We start from the raw sequence: 21202 nt of genomic DNA, 5'->3' as shown, positions 1-21202 counted from the left end.
ATGTCGCATGTGTTAATCTTTGTAAACAAATTCTGAACTCTGATGGATGAATGTATCTTATTTCTGTTATTCTTCCGCTTATGAGTTGTATTTATTGCATAATTTTGGGGGCGTTACATAGCATAATTTTCCAAACGTTAAGAAGTAATATGTATTAAATCTAAATTTCAGAAAATGTAAGTGTAATTTATCCCTATTTCAAAATTTTGGAATGTGGGTTGGCTTTTTTTGATTATTTAAGCGTGGGGCTAAAAAGTCTCGTTTGGATAGACTTTTTGACTTTCTTGAATTTTGTGAGAGACAAAAAATAAAATAATTATGATTTTAGATGTGACATTTTATCTTATTAGGTTAAAAGGTCTATTTTATCTTTTTGAAACTATTTTAACCAAAAAATTTCATTTTAATTTATACTAAACGAAGGCTAAATTACTCAAACTCTATTAGTAACTGACTCGATTATTTCTTTCGAATTCAATTCAAATGGTTTAAAATATAGATTGTTGTCAGTGATTTAAAAGATTATAAATATTTCTATATTTAAATTTTTTATTTAATAGAATTAATTAAAAAATAAAATTTTTAATTGCTCTTCTTGAAATATTAATTGAAATAAAATTTTAATATCATTAAAAATTATTAATTGACTTGATAATTTATTAATAAAATAGGTTATTTGTTATGAAATTAAAAATTTTAAAGAGTAAGACTTAGTCTTTGTTGGGGAATAGCTAAAATAGTTTGATTTTTTGGTTTTTTTTTTTTGACTATTTTAGCCGACTTTTTTAGCCTCGTTTGGTTTTTATTTTTAACTTTTTTGACTTTTGAAAAAGAAAAGTGTAATGATTATAATTTAGATGCGACATTTTATCTTATTGACTTATGTAACAAATTTTATTTTTTTGTATTTTTTTAGCTAAAAAGCCAAAACCAAACATAGCTTTCCAAAACCACAAAATCATATTTTAAGTAATCTCATAGGGTGTACTTATAATTTACCCAATTCTAAATAAACAAAATCCAAATATATTTTGAAAAACTTTTAAATCATGCTTGCTAATCCCAACTCTACCCATTTGCAGACAATCGGGTATTGGTATATGCTTTTACTTATTACCAAAATTTATTTTAGAAAATTATTTTCATAGGGAATTTTATCAAAAAGTCCTGTCTCAGGATCTTGCATACTTATAAGGTTTTTTTTTTTGTTTTTTTCTTATTCCTTCTTATAACCACATAAGTCCTATTGTTTTCAATAGGTATTGTATGAGATCTTTTTAGATTTATTTTATATCATATCAAGATTTTTCTTTTCCTTTTATTAATGTAGCACGTATGATGTGACACTCTAATGTGATGGGTATGATATGACATTAGATACATCTAGAATGTTTGTTAAAAAACTTCTTAATGTACTTTTTTCAAATATAACACTCTAATGTGACGGGTATAATGTGACATTAGGAAAAGAAATTCTTAATGTACTTTTTCTTAATGTAATATTCCAAAAAAAACTCTTCAATGTATTTTTTTCAAATGTAACACTTCAATGTAGCAGGTATGATGTGACATTGGATACATCTAGAAGGTCTGTTAAAAAACTCTTTAACGTACTTTTTTTTTTTCAATTACAACACTTCAACAAACAATAATAATTAAGGAGATTATAATGACAAATTAGTCATTACACATAAATGGATGACAAATCCATGATATGGGATTTATTGGTTAATCCTCGTATTTCATAAGCTTTTTTATTTATATTGGTTTCTAATGATAAATTAGATTATAAATCAAATATTGTACAAATATATTTTCAAATTTAACATCTTCCTATATTGTAATTCTAATCAACGTATTTATTTAGCACCTTTTTTTAAATTTTTTTTATATATACATATTTAGTAGGGAAAATTACTGTTAAGAAAGAATTTTGAAAGATAATTACAAATAAATGATAAATTTTTTAAATATTAATAATTATAATTATAATAATTTTTATGAATTTTTAAAACATTTATGGAATTCCCACTTAATTTCTTCTATTTACGGGTTATTTAGAATTTGTTTATTTAATACATTTTGTAATTTATTACAAAAAAATATATATAAAAAAATAATATGATTCAAATAAATGTACTTTTAGAACCTTTCCAAAGAATTCCTGAGAGCATTTTCAACGATATATCAAGTTTTTCATCAAATTTGAGTAAAAGGTTCATTTGATATTAAGTGCTCCAACTAAAGTTTTTGTAACTTCATCAGAACACTAGGCGGACGACCGAATGGATGTACGGCAGGTCGACCGGTCAGTGTAATTTTTTCATAAATTTTTACCTTGAGGTGGTTATTCAAGGACATCCGGTGGTGAAAATTCAAGGGCAATAAACAGTAATTTAATAAAAGATACATTGGTCTATAATTTGATGAAAGAAAAATAAAATTTTGAATTTAATGATAGATTTAATGAACTGTTAAAGGAATAAAAATTAATTTTTTCAATCAAATTTAAATTAATGATAGATTGGACAAATTATTAGAGATGATCCGAATAACTCTTTAAAAAGTGAATTGGTCTGTGTGTGTGTTGTGATAGTACTGCACGTGGTCGACGGTTCAGTTCACATCTCTGCATCCAAGTTGTCATAAAAAAAAAATAGAAAAAAACAAAAAAACAGGATTAATGCACTTATTAAGGTCTATTTTTAAAAAGTTGCATTTTTAATTAAAAAGTTAAAAAATACTATAAAAAATAAATTATTTTCTTATTTTTTTAATATATTTTTTACTAAAAATGAAAAATCAATTTTCAAAACAACCATTGTAATTGCTAAATAAGCCCATAGGCCGTTCGGGAATCACGCTCAGTAATTTCTTTATTTTTGGATTACGAGTCAGTAATTATTTATTTACAAGTAATGCTAGAGACTCCAAATATTCTATCAAAAGTTTTACCAAATATCTCACATGGGTGTGGGACCCACACAATGTGGGTCCCATGTGAGTCCCACACCCATGTGAAACATTTGGTAAAACTTTTGGTAGAATTTTTGAGACCTCTAGCATTTTTGATTTACCTAAACCTTTGTACAAAGTCATTTGGAGGAGAAGTTATGGGTTGGTCCAGAATAGCATTATATGATGCTTTACATGTATTGTGATTGATAGAGGGGGTAGAACTTACGATTTTGTGTTAAGTGATTAGGAACATTAAAAGACATGAAGATTTGTGATTAGCCTGAGATAGCATTATATGATGCTTTACATGTATTGTGATTGGTAGAGGGGGTAGAACTTACGATTTTGTGTTAAGTGATTAGGAACATTAAAAGACATGAAGATTTATGATTAGCTTGAGATATGGACACGAGGTATCTTGGACCAACCAATAATTTTTCTATTTGAAGACACAGCAAGATGGCCCAACGTTGAAGGGTGAGGATAGACCATTTTCTTTTCCTCAAAAACCTCATGTTTTTGCAATAATAATTACCATCCTTTTCTGTTCCAGAATTTTATATTTGTCAATTTAGAAAAATATATTTATAAATATATAAAAAAAAATTACATTGAACTGGAGGTAATCTCACCCACCAACACATAAAAGTCCCATAATGTGAAAATAAATTCTATACAATAAAATTTTATAACGAGAAACAAACAATTCATGTCTGACCTCTTAAGTAATATAAAAATGAGAATTGAAATTCATTTTTTACAACCTTGAAAATCTACTTCTTGTAAATATATATTAATGATCAAGCATGTGTTTAACTTTAAGACATTATCATTTTTCTTACGGGTTTATGTTTTTATTATTTTTGGCTGCACCACATTTATTTTTATGTTTTTCTAAACAAAGGTTACACCGCACTAAAAACTCAAGATTTTTTCCTTGAGCCCATCTATTTTTCAGGTTGGGCTAGAATTAAATATGTAGGAGGGTGGTCCACGTACCATGAACCAACATGTCCCATGGGCCAGTATTTTGTGATTTATTTTCTCCTCTTAGAATTTCTCTATAGAAATTTTACAAATTTAGATTAATTTCAAATGAATTCTATGATGCAAATACAAAAATGTGAGACCATAAAATATCCTCTCACATGGATTGTAGAGATCCAAGAAAGAGATAAATTTTGTCCCTGTGTAGCTGCAAAGATGAGCATGATCAGCGGCACGCAACCAGGGTTGCCTACCGGAGACACTCCGATGGTAAAGTTAGTCCTTTGATTAAAAGAATGAATGTATAGAAATGAAGAATGTTTGTGTGTTGTGTGGGGCAGAGAGATCACCTACCTCTTTCTCTGGGATGCCCCCCTTTATATAGATGAGGGGGTCTGTTATTTGTTTGGGTTAGACCCATTTGTAGGCCTTGTTTGGGTTAGTCCCAATAAGCTAATATATATATATATTTTTTTTCTGGCTTCCACAATTGTCCCAAAACTTTCATTGTCTATGGTAGAAGGAATGAGAGTTTTTCTTGCTGAGTTACCTTGTTCAAATAAATGTTAGGCCTTTTGATAAATGAATGGATAACTATATGAATGCATGTACAAATATATGTATATAAGGGAGAGAGGTTAAATAAATGATGGTGATCATAGTACGAAATTATATCACATGAGTTCCAAACAAATCATAACGATGGGCCACGGTATTGTTACCCCCGGGCAAGGGTGTATGCCGCGATAATATAACCTCGGGGAGAGAGTGTAGGCCGCAGTATTCTAACCCCCGAGGGAGGGTGTAGTATATTGCCGTGTGCGAAGAGCGCTTCAAAATATGGACTTTCGTGCCGAGCTAGAGATATTTCTATGTGCCGAGCACGAAAATGATTGCCTAAACCAAATAATGTAGATTAAATAAGGTAGATATATTAGCCAAAAAATAGACCACGATATTATTACCCCCGAGTGAGGGTGTAGACCTGTGATATTATAACCCCCGGGTGAGGGTGTAGGCCGCGATATTCTAACCTTCGGGTGTAGGTGTAAGCTGCGGTATTCTAACATCCGGGCATGGGTGTAGGCCTTTGCTAATGGCGCTCCATGCCAAGTACGAAGATTATGCTGTACTCGGAGACTTTTGCTGATTTTAAGTAGCGATCAAGTGCCAATATTGCAAGGATTTTGAATAATGCATCATGTGTCAGTGATGGCCCGTACCAAATGAGGTAGACGTGTTAATCACAAATAATATTGCTCTGCTTGTAAGGAATTGCCAAGTAGATATTGGGTGAACTATTTAATTGCCGAGTAAATTTTGGGCCAATTAGCATTGCTCGGTTTGCGCTTAGTCCAATGTAGACTTGCCCAATTGCTTTCGAATGACAGGTGTTAGTCGGAAGGAATGCAGATTGGACTTGCAGCATTGCCCTATGTTGCGGGGTAGATTTGGCTTTGGTAAAATGACGGCGTGTAAAAATATGCGAACTGCCGATTGCCAAATGCGAACTGTTGACTGCCAAGTGTGTAATGTATTGTCCCAAAATAAGCGCTTCTTGGAGCGGTGTGAAAAAGACCGGGAATTTGTAACTCAAGTAAATTTCATTGTAATATTTGTACCAAGTTGGCTGAGTATGAATGTATATCAAAGGTACCTAGATGATGATCGGTTGATGTGCCCCAATTGGAAAGCAGAAAATTGACTAAGATGTCCTAGTGGGCAATAAATGGCCAAGGTAACGAAATGAATGATTGGGGAAGACAGAGGATTTCCGAACCCCAAGATCCTGCTGCTGAAAATGCATGCTGATTGGATATGATTTGACCATTGATTTTGTATTTAATGTTCCTGATTGGCCGATGTATTGAACTCAATATGAGACTTAGAATTTATAGAATTGGATCGTATGGATGTGTTCAGAAGGGTCCAAATAGTTGGAAATGAATATGGGATTGCTATAATCGGACTCCTGATGGCGTAGTTATAGCCAAAATAAAACTGATGGCTCAGATCGTTGAGAATTGTGCTCCGTGAAGCATTGGATAATTGCTCCTATACTGCTGAGTTAGACGGCTTGACTTGGTGGCTTAGCGAAAATTAAAAATAAAGTTGTTGGTGGCTTAGCAAAAATTAAAAAGAAAGTTGTTGTTGGTGAGAATTGAATTTTTATTCTTAGAGTAAAATAATAATTCTAAACCACTTTGCCATGACATATCCTTATGTATATATTTTGCACATTATATATTTGAACTTGATTGTGCTGCTATGACATGAGGTAACTTAACCGCAATGCACACAATAATTTCTTAAGTTGTCCATCTCCAAATCCAATCATCTTCTCCAGTAGAAGATTGACATGGCTGGGCAAACTTCGACGAGCTCGTACGGCTTCGTTTGAACTCCGATTTTGATGCAGTTTGTTGTGTTGGACTCGTCTCCATGAATACTTCACACTGGTATGGTCAAAACTTGAGTTTTATAGCTTTGAAAATTTCAATTGTCAAAAAATGTGATTCGTATAGTAACTTTCGGCAGACTTTGGTTACTTTTTGGCTTCTTAGGTTGGTGGGTTTGGACTCTTTGAGCCAATACGAAGCATGTGGTATGTTCAGATATGGATTTTGGCAAGCCAAAATGCTAGTTCTATGCCAAGATATTAGTGCCGAATAATACTGAGTTGTCAAATAATGTGTTGAGTAATACTGGGTTGTCGAAGAATGTACCGAGTAACATGTCTGCCAAGTAATATATCTAACCAACGATGCTTGTGAAGAAAACAGGAGTGTGCCAAGCACCATGTCTGATGACCATGCATTTGGTCGGTCAGCCGCATTACATGGCGGGTGACGATTCTAAACCGAGTAGCAGTGTTGCCGAATAATAAATATGGCCGAGCAATCTTACCGAGTAGTAATGTTAACCAAATAAGCATTATGGTGTACTGTTTTGAAGAATACAATTGCCGAAGCCGAGTTGAGAATATGCGGAGTTGATAATGTTAATAAGCGGTTGACAAGATGTAAAGTTGATAATGTTAATCAGTTGGTACTACGCCGAATGAAAAGCCGAACTTTGTAGATTTGTCAAGTAATTTGTTGAGTCACAGCAGTGCCAAAATGCAGTTGCATGGTCTTGAACATTGTAACACTGCCAAGTAGCCTCGTGGAATTGCCAAACAGCTCCATTGTTCGTAAACTTATGATCGGCAATTCCGTAATGGCATTTGTGCGAATTTTAATAGGTTGGTAGCTATGTGGCATGACTGTGGCATTGTCGAATAACTAATGTGCTGTCGAGGGTGGTGGGCGAGCTTCAGTGAATTGGTAAGCCGATGGGCCAATGGCGACGTCGACTAAGGGATGTTACTGAGTAATGTTGCTGGTAATGATGTTGCCGAATTGTAGAGTTATCCTTTGGCTTGATGGATGTGATTTGGTTATTTGCTGTTGTCATACCGCAGAGTATACAATGAATTGACAACTCCTACATTTCTTTCCTTGCCAAAGCCTCTTAGTTGGATTATTTTCTTTAACTTGCCGAAACCTCTCAGTTGGCAAGTTGGCAACTTCTTTTGCTAGTCGAAACGCGGCTCTGGTGCTTCCTCTCGATCTTGAGCATTACTTCGGCGGAGTCTCACTTTGGCAAAGTTAGCGAGATACATGTTGGTTTCCATTATTTTCGCATCAGAAATTGTGCACACTTATTGGCAGTTCGTGAGTCTTTTCTTCTTAAGATAAGTTATGGAAGTATCTTGTAGAAAGAGAGCATGGAAACCCATTTGTTATCATTTGAACTATGCTCCTCAAGATATGCAACTGTCACAAGTTTCTAGCACCAATACATGCAATGTATAATATATAAATAAACTCCAAAAAATGCCAATTTTTGAGTTTTACTATTGCAACCCATTGAATCTCAATGTTGCTGAGAGAAAATAATTAATTATGAAGCAAGATGTTTTCAAAAGCAAGTTCAAATATTAAGATAATTACGCACTGAGTAAGCAATGTTGGCCGAATAATGATACCGAGCCGATTCGATGTAGGGAATGGAGAAATTTGATGGTATAGCAAAGACAAATTTGATGCTTCCATGCATGGGTGTGCCGAACAATTTGGTGTCCTCACGACTGCTGTATTGTATTTTATTTATTTATTTTTCGGTTGATTTATATTCATTACTTTTTTTTTGTATGCACATATATCTATAAATTTGGTCAAGTCATTCAATAAAGGTTGAACACCACCTATGAGTCTAAATGTATAATATAGAATAAATAAATTGAGTTTGGCCAAACAATTTTGTTAAATTGCCGAAAAGATGTTTTCTTTAAGAAAAGTGAAACCCATTTGTAGAGAGAGAAAATGGAGATGCAAAAGTAGACCATGAATTTTATGTTGTTTTAAAACTTTTAATGAGAGTCACAATGAACAAAAAGCTCTATTTTGTAAGCACAAACATATATATATCCAAACTAAGAACCAATATGAAAATAATTTCCAGAGAGCAAGATCAAAAAGGTTATTTAAGTTTTACTTACAAGAACATGTTTGCTTATAACGGCCCCAAAATACATGGCAAATTTACCTTTATTTTCTTATGAATTAATATGATTTAGTTTGGAAGTATCTGTCTAAATTGGGAAAATATCTGTTAGGGCTTCAACTTCAGAACTGAAATTGACGACCTTAATGGGTCCAGAAACCGAAATTGAGCACATAGATAGAAGAATCGGAATATTTGGAACCATTTGGAGAGTTTAATTGAAAATTGATTCCGTCTGATTCGCTAAGTAGTGTTTGGACAACCCTTATTAGTTTAGTCACATATATAGATATATATGTGGTATATTGAGCTCAAAACTTATCCTTGTAAAAGAGAAACAAAAATCTGAAAGAGAGACAGAGACAGAGACAGAAAACTCTAGGGAGTTTGAGAGAAGAAGAGATGAAAGGAAGAAGAGAAGAGGAAACTCAAGTTTGGCTTGGATTTGTCTAAAGTGAGCAAGAACAAGTGTTATTGGTAAGAATCTAACTCTTTAATCTTGAAGATCATGTGATATAGAGGTGGCTTTATAGATTATATAGAAGCTTTGCATGTATATTGCTAAAGGGATGTTTAATCTTTGCATACACAGCATCAATTCATGAAGTAATGTGTAGCAACTAGTTTTTCATGCATAGCTCTTGAGTTTTGCCATGAATTTCCATGGAAGTGGAGCTTGGAACCCTCTAATGTATATTGTCAAGTTTTGTTCCTTTTGAAGTACAAATTGAGTTTTGTTTTGCATATATGATTTGTTTATGAAGTTAGACATACTAAAATTTGACATGTTTTTGAAGGATTTGGGCCTTAATTTGTATAAATTGAAGTTGGATTTGAAAAGGGAGGGTTTCAAGGCAAAAGCAAAACTTTTGGACTGAAATTTTACCCAGACTGCTTGAACGGCCCGGGCCACCGCTCGAGCGGCCAACCTTGGTTTGGCCAAATTCGATTTTGAAGTTCCGCTGCTTGTGTGGCCAAGGCCATCGCACGAGCGGCCAAGCCACCACACGTGCGGCCAAACAGGACAGTTTTTCGGTTTCGTTTTCATTATGTTATTCTAACTGCCGGGCCTCCGTTTGCATGGTTTTCATGTGTATGTCTTATGTAATTGCATACCACGGAATTGAACGAATGGACATGCTTGAATAACAAAAGAAATGAAGTAACAAATAAATTAAATCGAAAAGAACCAACTAAAGGAATAAGAAGCCATGATAGCCACTTGAATGTGTATAATGATAAGATATGTATTATGTTGTATGCATTGTGATTGTAGGTCATAAGTCAAGAACGACACAACTGTTTCTGGACGTTATGGTGAGTAACAACTTAGATGTATTTCCTGACTGATATGATATGCTTTGTTAAACGTTATATCCTAAAATAACTGAATGATTGTCTATTCTTCTGAAATGTAATGTGGCTTCCATATATTCACGTGGCCCTTACCCATGGGTAACAATACCGTGGTTTATGTCCATTTATTTACGTGGCCTTTACCCAGGAGTAACAATACCGTGGTTTATGTTTGTATGTTCATGTGGCCTTTGTTCAGGGGTAACAATATCGAACTCTATGTTCATGTGGCCCTTGCTCAGGGGAAACAATACCGAAGTCTATGTTCATGTAGCCCTTGCTCGGGGGTAACAATATTGTAGCTTACATTCACGTGGCCCTCACCTGGAGGTAATAATACCATGTCTACATGTGCACAGAGATCTTCAACTGTACCAATTGGAACCACCGTACTGCTATGCTTGTACTGATATGGTTGTCTACAAGTATTGGTATGACGGGTGACACGTATTGATGAGATATGCTAGAAAGTTTGAGTTACTAATTTGGAACATCATTCGTTACCCCTTTACCTTGTTGTTATTTATTGAGCTTTAGCTCACTGTTTTTATGTATATATATAGGTGAGCGTTCTGGAGGGCAAGCTTAGAAGGAGTCTTTAGCTGAGCCACTATTCTGAAGCCTACCGAGTTGTTTTGAGTGCCTCCGAGTTAGGGCTAGGCCTGGAAAACCGTTGTCAAGCTTTTGATTATGCTGTATACTTTTGACCCGTGCATATGTTTTGTACAAAATATTATGTCATACGTTGCGTATTGTAAGTGGGTAAATTAATGTTTTTTGCACATAAATATTTATTCATATAGATGCACAGCTCATTGAACTATTGGTGCTTTTGTCTATTGCTTCCGTAAGCCCCGATTATGTTTAATTGTACAGGAAAGCCTTTGGTAATCCAAGGATTACTGGCCGGTTACGATGCCAAACTTTTAGGGACGGGTTTGGGTTGTGACATTGCTTTTCTCTTCGTTGAAATCTTGCAGACGTTTCTCACAGACGACGCCAATTGTGAGACCGTGAAATATCCTCTCGCATGGATTGTAGAGATCCAAGGAAGAGATAAACTTTGTCTCTATGTATCTGTAAAGATGAGCATGATCGGTGCCACCTAACTGGGGTTGCCGGCTGGAGACACTCTGGTGGTAAAATTAGTCCTTTGACTGAAAGAATGAATGTATAGAAATGAAGAGTATTTGTGTGCTGTGTGGGGCAGAGAGATCACCTACTCCCTTCTCTGGGATGCCCCCCTCTTTATATAGATGGGGGGTTTTGATATTTGTTTGGGTTTGACCCATTTTAGGCCTTGTTTGGGTTAGTCCCAATAAACTGATATATATTTTTTTCTAACTCCCACAAAAAATATTGCGGGTCTAATACTACAAATATGAGTTGGAGCAACTATCATTATATTTCTTATTTATATTTCATTTATGATTAGGTTTTTATAGTAAATCACGAAAATCTTAGCCTGCGTTTGGTTGTATTTTGTAAATGTGATTTGAGAATATGAATTATATTTTGAGTTTGTGTGTTGTAGAATTATGATTTGAGTGTAGAAAATTTGTTTGGTAAAGAGTTTTGAAAATAGTTTTGGAAAAGAGGTTTGATTTGAGTGGAGAATTGTTGATGTGACATTTGACATGTGATACAAAAATTTACAACTCATAACTAAACATACAACTCAAAATTATTTTAAAGCATATAAAAAATTTAAAAATTTTCAGAAAATATTTTTCCCAATTATATAAATCAATTGCAAAAAAAAAAAAAAAAATTCACTGTTTCGGACAGCCGGCCGGTCAACCGGCCGGACGTCCCGTTCCCTCAAACGCCCCCTCTGCAACAAACAGAATGCTTTGACATATAGACAGAGCTTCCGGCAGAGTTTTGGAAAATTAATTCCAAAACTCTTACCAAACATCATGCTCAAACTCAAGTGTTGAAAACTATTTTCAGAACACAAACAAACAGAGCCTTATATTTTTTGTGTGTACATATGATTTACTGTTGTTCATATTTAATCATTCTTTTTTAATTGTTCAGCATTTCCTAACATTATTGTGTTAGGACTCAAATGTCTATTAAACGTGAGCTTTCCTCATCTTTAAATTGTGTTTGAATTATAAATTTGAGTAGTGATTTAAAAGGAAAAAGAAAAAAAGAGTGAGTAAAATATGAATAAAATATATCTATATTTCACTCACCTTTTCTCATTCGGCTTTCAAATTTTTATTGAAATTTATGATCCAAACACATCCTTAATGCATGCATGGTGGCTCAATTAATCAGGTTGTTTTGTTTGATTACTGTTTGGATAAAACTTGCAACTGACTAATAAAAAAACATGGTAAACTGAGATATGTGCTATATATTATTAGGGTAAATTATACTAACATCTCCTAAGATTTTGATTTAATACATATCACTTTTTGACGTTTGGAAAATTGCATTGACCCCTCTGTTATTATAATTACTTAGACGAAATCAACATTGGTATTAAAACGACATTGAATTCATACACTCTCTCTTTTCTTACTTTGCTTTACTTTTTCTATCTTTTTTTTTTTATTTTTTATTTTCTTTGCTTTACTTTTTTTTTTTCTCAATATAATTTTCTCTTTTTTTTTACTAAGAGGCCTTTTATATAAGTAGAGGTTTGTGAAATAAGACTATTAACTACAGGTGTGAGAATGTAATTTCTATAATTTGAAGGAGTAGCATGTAATCGGATCAAACTTTGAGGATATCAATGTAATTTACCCATATTATTATTGGATTCATAAGTCAACCATGTCCCATTTGATTTTGCTCTCTCTATATATTTTAATTTAAAATTGTTAGAGATCTAAAAATTTTATCAAAAGTTCTATCAAATATCTCACATGGGTATGAGACTTACATTGTGTAGATCCCACACCTATGTGAAATATTTGATTAAATTTTTAATAAAATTTTTGATATCTCTATCATTATTCATTTCAATTAGTTACGTGCAAGACTTTTTTTATGCTTTTATTTTAGTTCTACAAACCAAAGTTGGATATTGATTTTTATATTTGTCTATGTTGTTATGAACAATAGTTCATGATAATGTTGGTGGGGCAGGTTGTCCCAGTGGTTAGGGCGTTGCCTGGGTTGTGTGGGTAAGGCGCACGTCCCAGGTTCGATTCTCCACTGGGTGAGTGCCTGCAGCAGTTTGTGCAAAGGTGTCCGGCTTCCCACCGGCTAAATACCCTTCAGGATTAGTCCTTACTTTCCTAAAAATCGGAGGGTTGGGAATACCTGAATTATCAACAAAAAAAAAGAAAATAGTTCATGATAATGTTGAGCTCTGAATTTTGTCCTTCACCAAATAGTTATGCGTTGATGGTTTACAATGTTAACTTGGACTTGCTAATAGAATAACGGTTTTGGGAGGGTTGAGCTCTGAATTTTGTCCTTCACCAAATAGTTATGCGTTGATGGGTTACAATGTTAACTTGGACTTGCTAATAGAATAACGGTTTTTTTTTGGGGGGGGGGCTTGTTGAGCTCTGAATTTTGTCCTTCACCAAATAGTTATGCGTTGATGGGTTACAATGTTAACTTGGACTTGCTAATAGAATAACGGTTCGCATCCCATATGTATAGAAAAATTTAGAGTTAGGAAATGTTTGATAATCCGATTCAATATTTAAAATTAAATATATTAAGTGATAATTAATTAATTAGGTTAATAATCATAATTAATATTATTTAAAAATTTAAGTGTCTTTTAAAATATAGATTAATTTTTTAAAAAAAAAATCATAAGAAACTTACTTAACTATGACTATATTTATAAAAAGTAAATATAAATATCGATATATAATATATATTATTATAAATTTATTATCACCACCGCCACCATTATTATCACCGCTATTGCCGCAATCACCATCATCATGCCACCACCATCGCCACTACCACTACCACCTTCATCATCATTGTTATTGTTGCCATAAGTATTACCATCATTTTACTATTATTATCATCACTAACCCACCACAACCACTGCCGCCGCCACTACCACCACAACCATCACAATATAAAAATTAAAATTTAAAAATAATAAAATTTAAATTTTATTTTATACATATCAAATAATTTTTTTTAGTTCAGCATTTAATTTTCTATCAAACAACTTTTTAGCTTAAAAAATTTAACATTTAATTTTTAATACTTAATTTTTAATATTCAATTTTCAATTTTATCAAAACCACCTCAGTAATGCACCAAAGACTTGTTGATAAGATTTAAAATTTTGAGTTTGTCTCTTAAAAGGTTATTGGAGGTTTATCTAGTTATTAATAGGACTTGGAGGGATTAAAATCTCGACTGTTCGAATATGACGTAATTCAGACTCAATTGGATTGGGTTGGACTAAAAAATAGATATTTTGGATTGCCCAAAGAAAATAAAATGAAGAACAAAATGAATAAATGTGGATTACATTATTTTGGAATAAGTCTACATCAATGAAAAGTTCAAATTTTAATTACATATTCATGAAATTTTTTATGATTTTACTTTTTAATATTTATAAAATTTATCACTAATTTGAAAATGTTTTTCTAAATCTACACTCAAATGAAATTACCCCTATTATTTTTTGTATAAATTCTTTTGTACAGATAGTATTACCGTTCAAGAGCCGTATATGCTAGAAAGCTAATATTTACAATGTGTCAAAAATAAAAGGGTAAATTATAAATATATCATTTGAGATTTACTTAAAATATAGATTGCTTTTGTGATTTGAAAAATTATAAATACTTTCATATTAGAATTTTTTTATTTAATAGAATTAACTAAAAAAATGAAATTCATAATTGTTTTCCTATACAATAATAAAATTACCTAAATTATTAATTGAAACATATTTCTAACATTATTAAAAACTGTTAATTGATTTGATAATTTATTAATAAAAGAGGCGATTTATTATGAAATTAGAAATATTAGGAGGTGAAATGTAATTTTTAAAATTACAAGAGGCGATTCGTATTTTAATCAAATTTGAGGGGGTGTATTTATAATTTTAGTATTTTATTTCTTGATTTCAGTCTAGTTTTTATTTAAGGTTGCTTTCAGGAGTGACTTATAAGTTTATTTTTTAACTTATTACGAAAAGATATATATGTCTCGTTTGGAAAGTTGGATATTTTAGTTTTTGATTATTTTAGTAGGCTAAAATTTTTGTGTTTGAGAAGATGGTTGGATTTTTTTATAGTTAGATATGATATTTGTGAAAGAAAAAAATAAAATGAATATGGGTTTGATGTGATATTTTGTCTTATTAATTATTTTGGCCTATTTTTACTTTTTTATGAATTTTAGTCAAAAAAGTCAAAAAACCTCTAGCCAAACAGGGCCATAAAAAGTAAAGAGATAATGAGGTGTTTGTCAAGGTGAATTTTTTTGACTAAAATTCACAAAAAGATAAAATAGGCTAAAATAGTTAATAAAATAAAATGTCACATTAAATTCATAATCATTTTATTTTTTCTCTCACAAACATCACATCCAATTATAAAAACATTCAACTATCTTCCCAAACACAAAGGGTGTGTTTGGTTTGATTTTGGGAAATAAATTTTTAAAAAAAGTTTTGGAGAGAGGTTTTAGAAATTTTTTTTGTTTGTTTGCTTGTTTATTTTAAAGATAGTTTTGGAGTATATGAGTTTGTGATAATTTAATATTTTATTGTAGTTGAGTAGATGTGTGTGAGAGAAAAAATGATTGAAAATGAGAGAGGAGAGAAAAAATGATTGATTGATGTGTAGGAGAGAGAAAGTAATTTTGAATTTTTTTTTCCAAAATCACTAAACCAAATAGAATTTTGAAAAATTTTCTCCACAATTACTCCCTCAAAAGCAAACCAAACAAAGCCAAAAATTTTGACCTACTAAAATAATCAAAAACTGAAATATTCTATTAAAATAGCAATTTTTCAAATAGCCACAATATAATCTCAATAAATTAATAAATTAATAAACTAATTTTTTTTTATACTTTCCAAAAGGCTTACATTTTTTTTTTACCTTAATTTTTTTTGTTGAGTTTTAGGTTTATTTTGGCAATTAAAAGTTAAATTTTTTAATTTTTTAATTCAAATCACATCATTTTTATATCTTTTTATAAAAAAAAAATTAAAAATTAAAAAATTAACTTTTAATTTAGGAAAAATTGGTGTAGGGTCCCTCTCCCACTTTTCGTAATGGAAAAAATTCACAAAATTATTTTTTGATGTCTAAGGTCCCTAAACATATATCAGAGAAATTTGACTCTTTGTCTCTACTCTACTCTCTCTCTCTCTCTCTCTTTCTTCTCCTCTCACCCACTGTCTTCCAGATCCAAGGCAACAAGCTCTACTCCTCCACCTTCCTCTACGACCTCTTCCTCAACACCTTCTCCTCCGACTCCTCCCTCCGCTCTGCCACTGTCTCAGACCTCCGCGCCGCCCAGATCCGCGACCCGGCCTCATAACAGGTCGCTACTATTCTCTAAACCTGAGATTCATGCATATACATATACATATATATATATATATATACGCATCTAGTTGAGTCTTGAGGTTGTAAAATTGAAGCAATAAAATATGCAGATCTGGTATTCTTCTTGGCTTCCAAGTTTTTGAAGACAATTCCTCAGGTAGTGTTTATTAATCACTCGCTGAAATTTTTGATGATATACACTTAATTTATATATCTTATTGTAAGTATTTATAGTAGGTGCAAGTGTGTTAATGAATTTGAATTTTTGTTCAGGCCGCTACGCCAACTTGCTACGTTGCTACGCATCCAAGGCTTGAAAACGTTTCTGGAAAGTACTTGGCAGACTGCAACGAAGCTTCAACATCCAAATTGGGATCCAACTCTACCGAGGCTGCAAGGTTGTGGTCTGTCTTGGAGCTCATGCCCCAAGAATTTCTCAAATTTCTCTAGATTCAACCCAGAGAAATTTGAATTTTCTCTAGATTCAACCCAGAGAAAATTCAAAGGATCAAACCAACATTCATGTTTTTCCTGATTGGGCAGCCATGCAAGTTTTTCATTTGATGCATGCTCTTATGGAACACAAAAAATCAAGTTATCATGTTCCAATGAATTTTATGTTTAAGTAGTGATTCAAGATAGTTTGTTACATCTACGTTGCTACCACGAAGTCCTCTTGGTGTGGTTTTGCATTGGAGCTTGGGGCTAGCTTTTAATTTATATATATATATATATATATATATGTTGCTATTGTTGTTTATTCACTCAATGGAGTGAACTGTTGATAACTTTTATCTTGCTTTTGAATCTAACCTGACAATAATCCCAGTCATAAACAAAATTGACCAACCAACTGCTGATTCAGATCATGTTAAAGCTGAGCTAAAATCAGAGAATTTCTTTGGACCAACCGAGAGAAATTTCAGTTCAAACCAGAGAATTTCTCTAGACCAATCTAGAGAAATTTTAGTTCAAAGTAGAGAAATTTCAGTTCTAACTTGCGATGCAACTTTAATATTGATTAAGTTTACCTTCTTTTCTAACCATGCGGAGAGAAGGGTGATATTGCTTCGTCGGCATGCTAGCTACTCGGATCATCCACCAACTGGTCTGTTCATATAAAGGAGGAAAGAGAAAATAAGAAAAACTAGCAGCCCGCCAAGAATACATCCAACCATAATCAAGGTAATCTTCTTTGATGATTTTGGGTTATGTTTCTTTGGTGGCAAACTAGCCACAATCTTTTTTTGGGGATTAGGCCTAGCAAGGTTTCCATCATAGTTGCTCAATTTGAAGATCTCAGCTCCATTTAAAATGACGTTATAGTATTGAAATTTTGTTTTCGTGTTTGGGTGTAGCTCTAGCCACAGGTCTTGCTTCTCCCCATTGTTTACTATTGGAGCCAAAACAACATAGTCTCGGTACACTGGAACTGCGTACTCGTTGCTCCAAGCAATAACATCAGCTTTAACTTCGGTTGTTTCATTGTTGATGATTATGTCAAACACCCTCTCGTTTACATTTTTCATCCACCAATTCACCTCGCAAAAATGCAGCTGAACAAGGTAGAAGAAACCAGAATCAATGGGGAAAAACCAACTTAGATTGTAAAGCACATTGACGTTGGAATATAGCCCCATGGCTCTAGCTGTCTTGTAGACCATCTCAGGTGCAGTGTATAGCAAGGAAGTGAGTTGAGGTAGGGGAATTCTTATGTTAAAAAAAAAAAAGGGCAAAGAAATTTACAGTGGGAAGTTTAGGGAAGTCCAAAGAAATTTTCAAAATTGCTCTGGAAAGTCCAGAAAAATTCTGACCAATTTTCTTTGACTTGAATTTTCTCTGGACCAATTTTCTCTGGATTGATATTAAGGGACCTTAGACATCATAAAAATATTTGATATCTTTTATACTATAAAATTATAATATCAGGAACCTTAAAAAAAATACCCCTTTAATTTACATCTCAGACGCTTAAACCTTTGAAAGCCTAATAGTAGATACTTATCCACGTATGGGAAACAGCACACACATCTTGTCATCTGCCCTACCTTTAGGCATTGCTTCTTATCTTAGCTGATTTGATTGATAAGAATCAGGATATACTATTAGGGTAATGTTTAAGTGTGCAACCTCCTTACGGTTGCACACCGTATGTAAGGTGTAAATGCATAAAAAATATCATAAATGCAAGACATACAAAGGTATAAATGTAAGGTGTAAATGCCTTGCATATCATATACAAGGCACGCTTAAGAAAAGTCCATACTATTAATATTCTTACAAAATAATTCACTAAAATAATAAAATATTTATTTCTTTATTTCTTTAATAAGATATTTACATTTCTTTATTAAAATATACCTGTACGTTCGTTTATTTCTTTAATTTTATTTTACAACAATGATAGAGATCACTAATTTTGAAACTCTAAAAAGACCACTAATGACATGACACTCAATAAAAAAAAAAAATACAACACCAAGGCCAAAACATCAAATCATTCCTGGTGGGGCCTACTGCCACATCATTAGTGATAGCACTAATTAGTGCTCTCACTCATTTTCCTTTATTTTAAAGTCGGATATATCCATAACTCAATACATAATCTTGTATAGGACAATACAACAATTTCAAAAATAAAAATTTATAAATATTCAAAATTTAATACTAATGATCTAGATTAGGGTAAATTACAAATATATATATTGAGATTTGATTAAAATACAATTCGCCTTCTATAGTTTTAAAAATTACATTCCATCCTTTAAGATTTTTAATTTCATAACAAGTTGTCTATTTTATTAATAAATTATCAAGTCAATCAACTTTTTGTAATGATATTAGAAATATGTTTTAATTAATAATTTTATTATTATATAGGAGAGCAATTATGAATTTAATTTTTTAGTTAATTCTGTTAAATAAAAAATTCTAACAAAGAGATATTTGTAATTTTTTAAATCACAAAAAATAATTTATATTTTAAGTAAATTTCAAGAGTATATTTGTAATTTATCCACTTCCTTAAGGTATGGGTCAATAACAACTTCAAATGTAAACTATAAATTTGATATTCTAATTTATTTTTCAATTTACTTTATGGGACCAATAATCATATTGTTCCTTATGTGGGCTAACAAATCAACACATTTAGGCCTCATTTGAGAACATGTTATTTTAATAATTTTTTAACTTTTTGATTGAAATATAAGATAAAAAAATTAGTATATTTGGGGTGACTTTTTGATTTTTTAAGAAAAGATGTGCAAAAAGTAGAGAGAAAAGAAAATCTTTAACTTTTTGGTATAGATTATAGACTTTTTAATTTTTTTAATAATTTTTTGACTCTTTGACTAAAATATTAACTTGCCAAACGAAACCTAGTCTCCTAATAGCCGTGTGTGATTTTATAGAATTTCTCAGCCAAAATATTATTTCTCATACATAAAATATATTTTTGTGGTTTGTAAAAAAACCACAAGTAATAGCCCCCCCTTTTTTTTTTCTATAAAATGATACCACTCCATAATTTCCTCAAACTCTCATAACTTCACTCTCATAACTTCACCCATCAATCTTGAAAAGAGTGAGAGATATGGAAGCTTCATTTCTTTTCCATGCACAAACAACTCTCTTCACTCTCTTATTGTTCACCACCACATACATCAACTCATGCTCAACCACCAAACCAAACACAGCCTTCATTAAAAAGTCATGTAACACTACATTGTACCCACACTTATGCTACAAATCCCTCTCAATCTATGCAAACAAAATCCAAAAAAGCCCTAAGCGGTTAGCCACCACTGCCCTCTCCATCACCCTCTCAGCATCCAAATCAACCACCGCCGCCATGAAAAAACTGTCGAAAGATCAAGGATTGAAGCCAAGGGAGGTTATAGCCATGGCTGATTGTGTTGAAGTATTGGGCGACTCAGTGTACGAGCTCCAGAGGTCCATGAAAGAGATGGCTCGTGTCGAAGGAGGAGGTTCCTCCTCCGACTTTGAGTTTCAAATGAGTAATATTGAGACGTGGGTTAGCGCGGCGTTGACCGACGATGATACGTGTACGGAAGGGTTCGCCGGAAAGGCCATGAATGGGGTGGTTAAGACCATGGTTCGCAGCTACATTGTGAAAGTGGCTCACTTGACTAGTAATGCTTTGGCTATTGTTAATAATTATGCTGCTACACATAATAACCCCCATGCAACGTCACCTTAGCTGATAAAAAGACTGTACTAGTTAGACTGAGTAATGAATCCGTGAAATTTATAATCTGATTCAGTTTAGTTTAATTCAGTAGGTTTGGATTGATTTTTTGAATTCGTGATTCGGTTTCGGATTGAAAAATTAAAAATCTGTAGTCAACGAATCAGTTATAGATTGAACCCTATGATTCTGGATTGGAACCGATTCGTACCATATATAAATAGTTTATATTTATATTATACACCATCTTACATAATATCTTCTTTTATTTCATATAAAACTTAAACCCAAACCTAAATCCATGTAGTATCTTCTTTTATTGTTTTTGTTTGTTGGTTTTTAGTTTTAATTGTAATGGTTCAAATATTTATAGTTGTTTAAATTCTAGAACATTTTGTCATATATATATATATATATTTTGTTATTTAATTATGTGAATCCGTGATCCTAAACTGATTCAATCTATGTTTAATTAAATTGATTCGAATTGATTCCACGATTTAAACAGATTAGATTGATTCTAATTTTTCAAAAACGATAGATAACAGATTAGTCATAGTTTTATTCCAATCTGAATCATGTTCACCCCTAATACTATTTGGGCCCGTCAGATTCCTTACGAGCTCTATTT

The 21202-nt window shown here is 32.4% G+C and overlaps 1 protein-coding gene across 1 annotated transcript; it reads left to right on the top strand.

Annotated features, from left to right (window-relative positions):
• Nucleotides 1-19910: 19910 nt before the first annotated feature.
• On the top strand, nt 19911-20810 carry LOC114255749 (21 kDa protein). The gene has a single exon (XM_028195277.2). The coding sequence runs from the start codon at nt 19957-19959 to the stop codon at nt 20581-20583; it is 627 nt and encodes a 208-aa protein (XP_028051078.2). The 5' UTR covers nt 19911-19956; the 3' UTR covers nt 20584-20810.
• The last annotated feature ends 392 nt before the right edge of the window (nt 20811-21202 follow it).

This window comes from Camellia sinensis, chromosome 11, assembly GCF_055761805.1.
Source record: "Camellia sinensis isolate YWXY chromosome 11, ASM5576180v1, whole genome shotgun sequence".
Lineage (NCBI taxonomy): Eukaryota > Viridiplantae > Streptophyta > Magnoliopsida > Ericales > Theaceae > Camellia > Camellia sinensis.
Note: the sequence above shows the minus strand (reverse complement) of the source record. Positions and strands in the feature narration are given on the sequence as shown.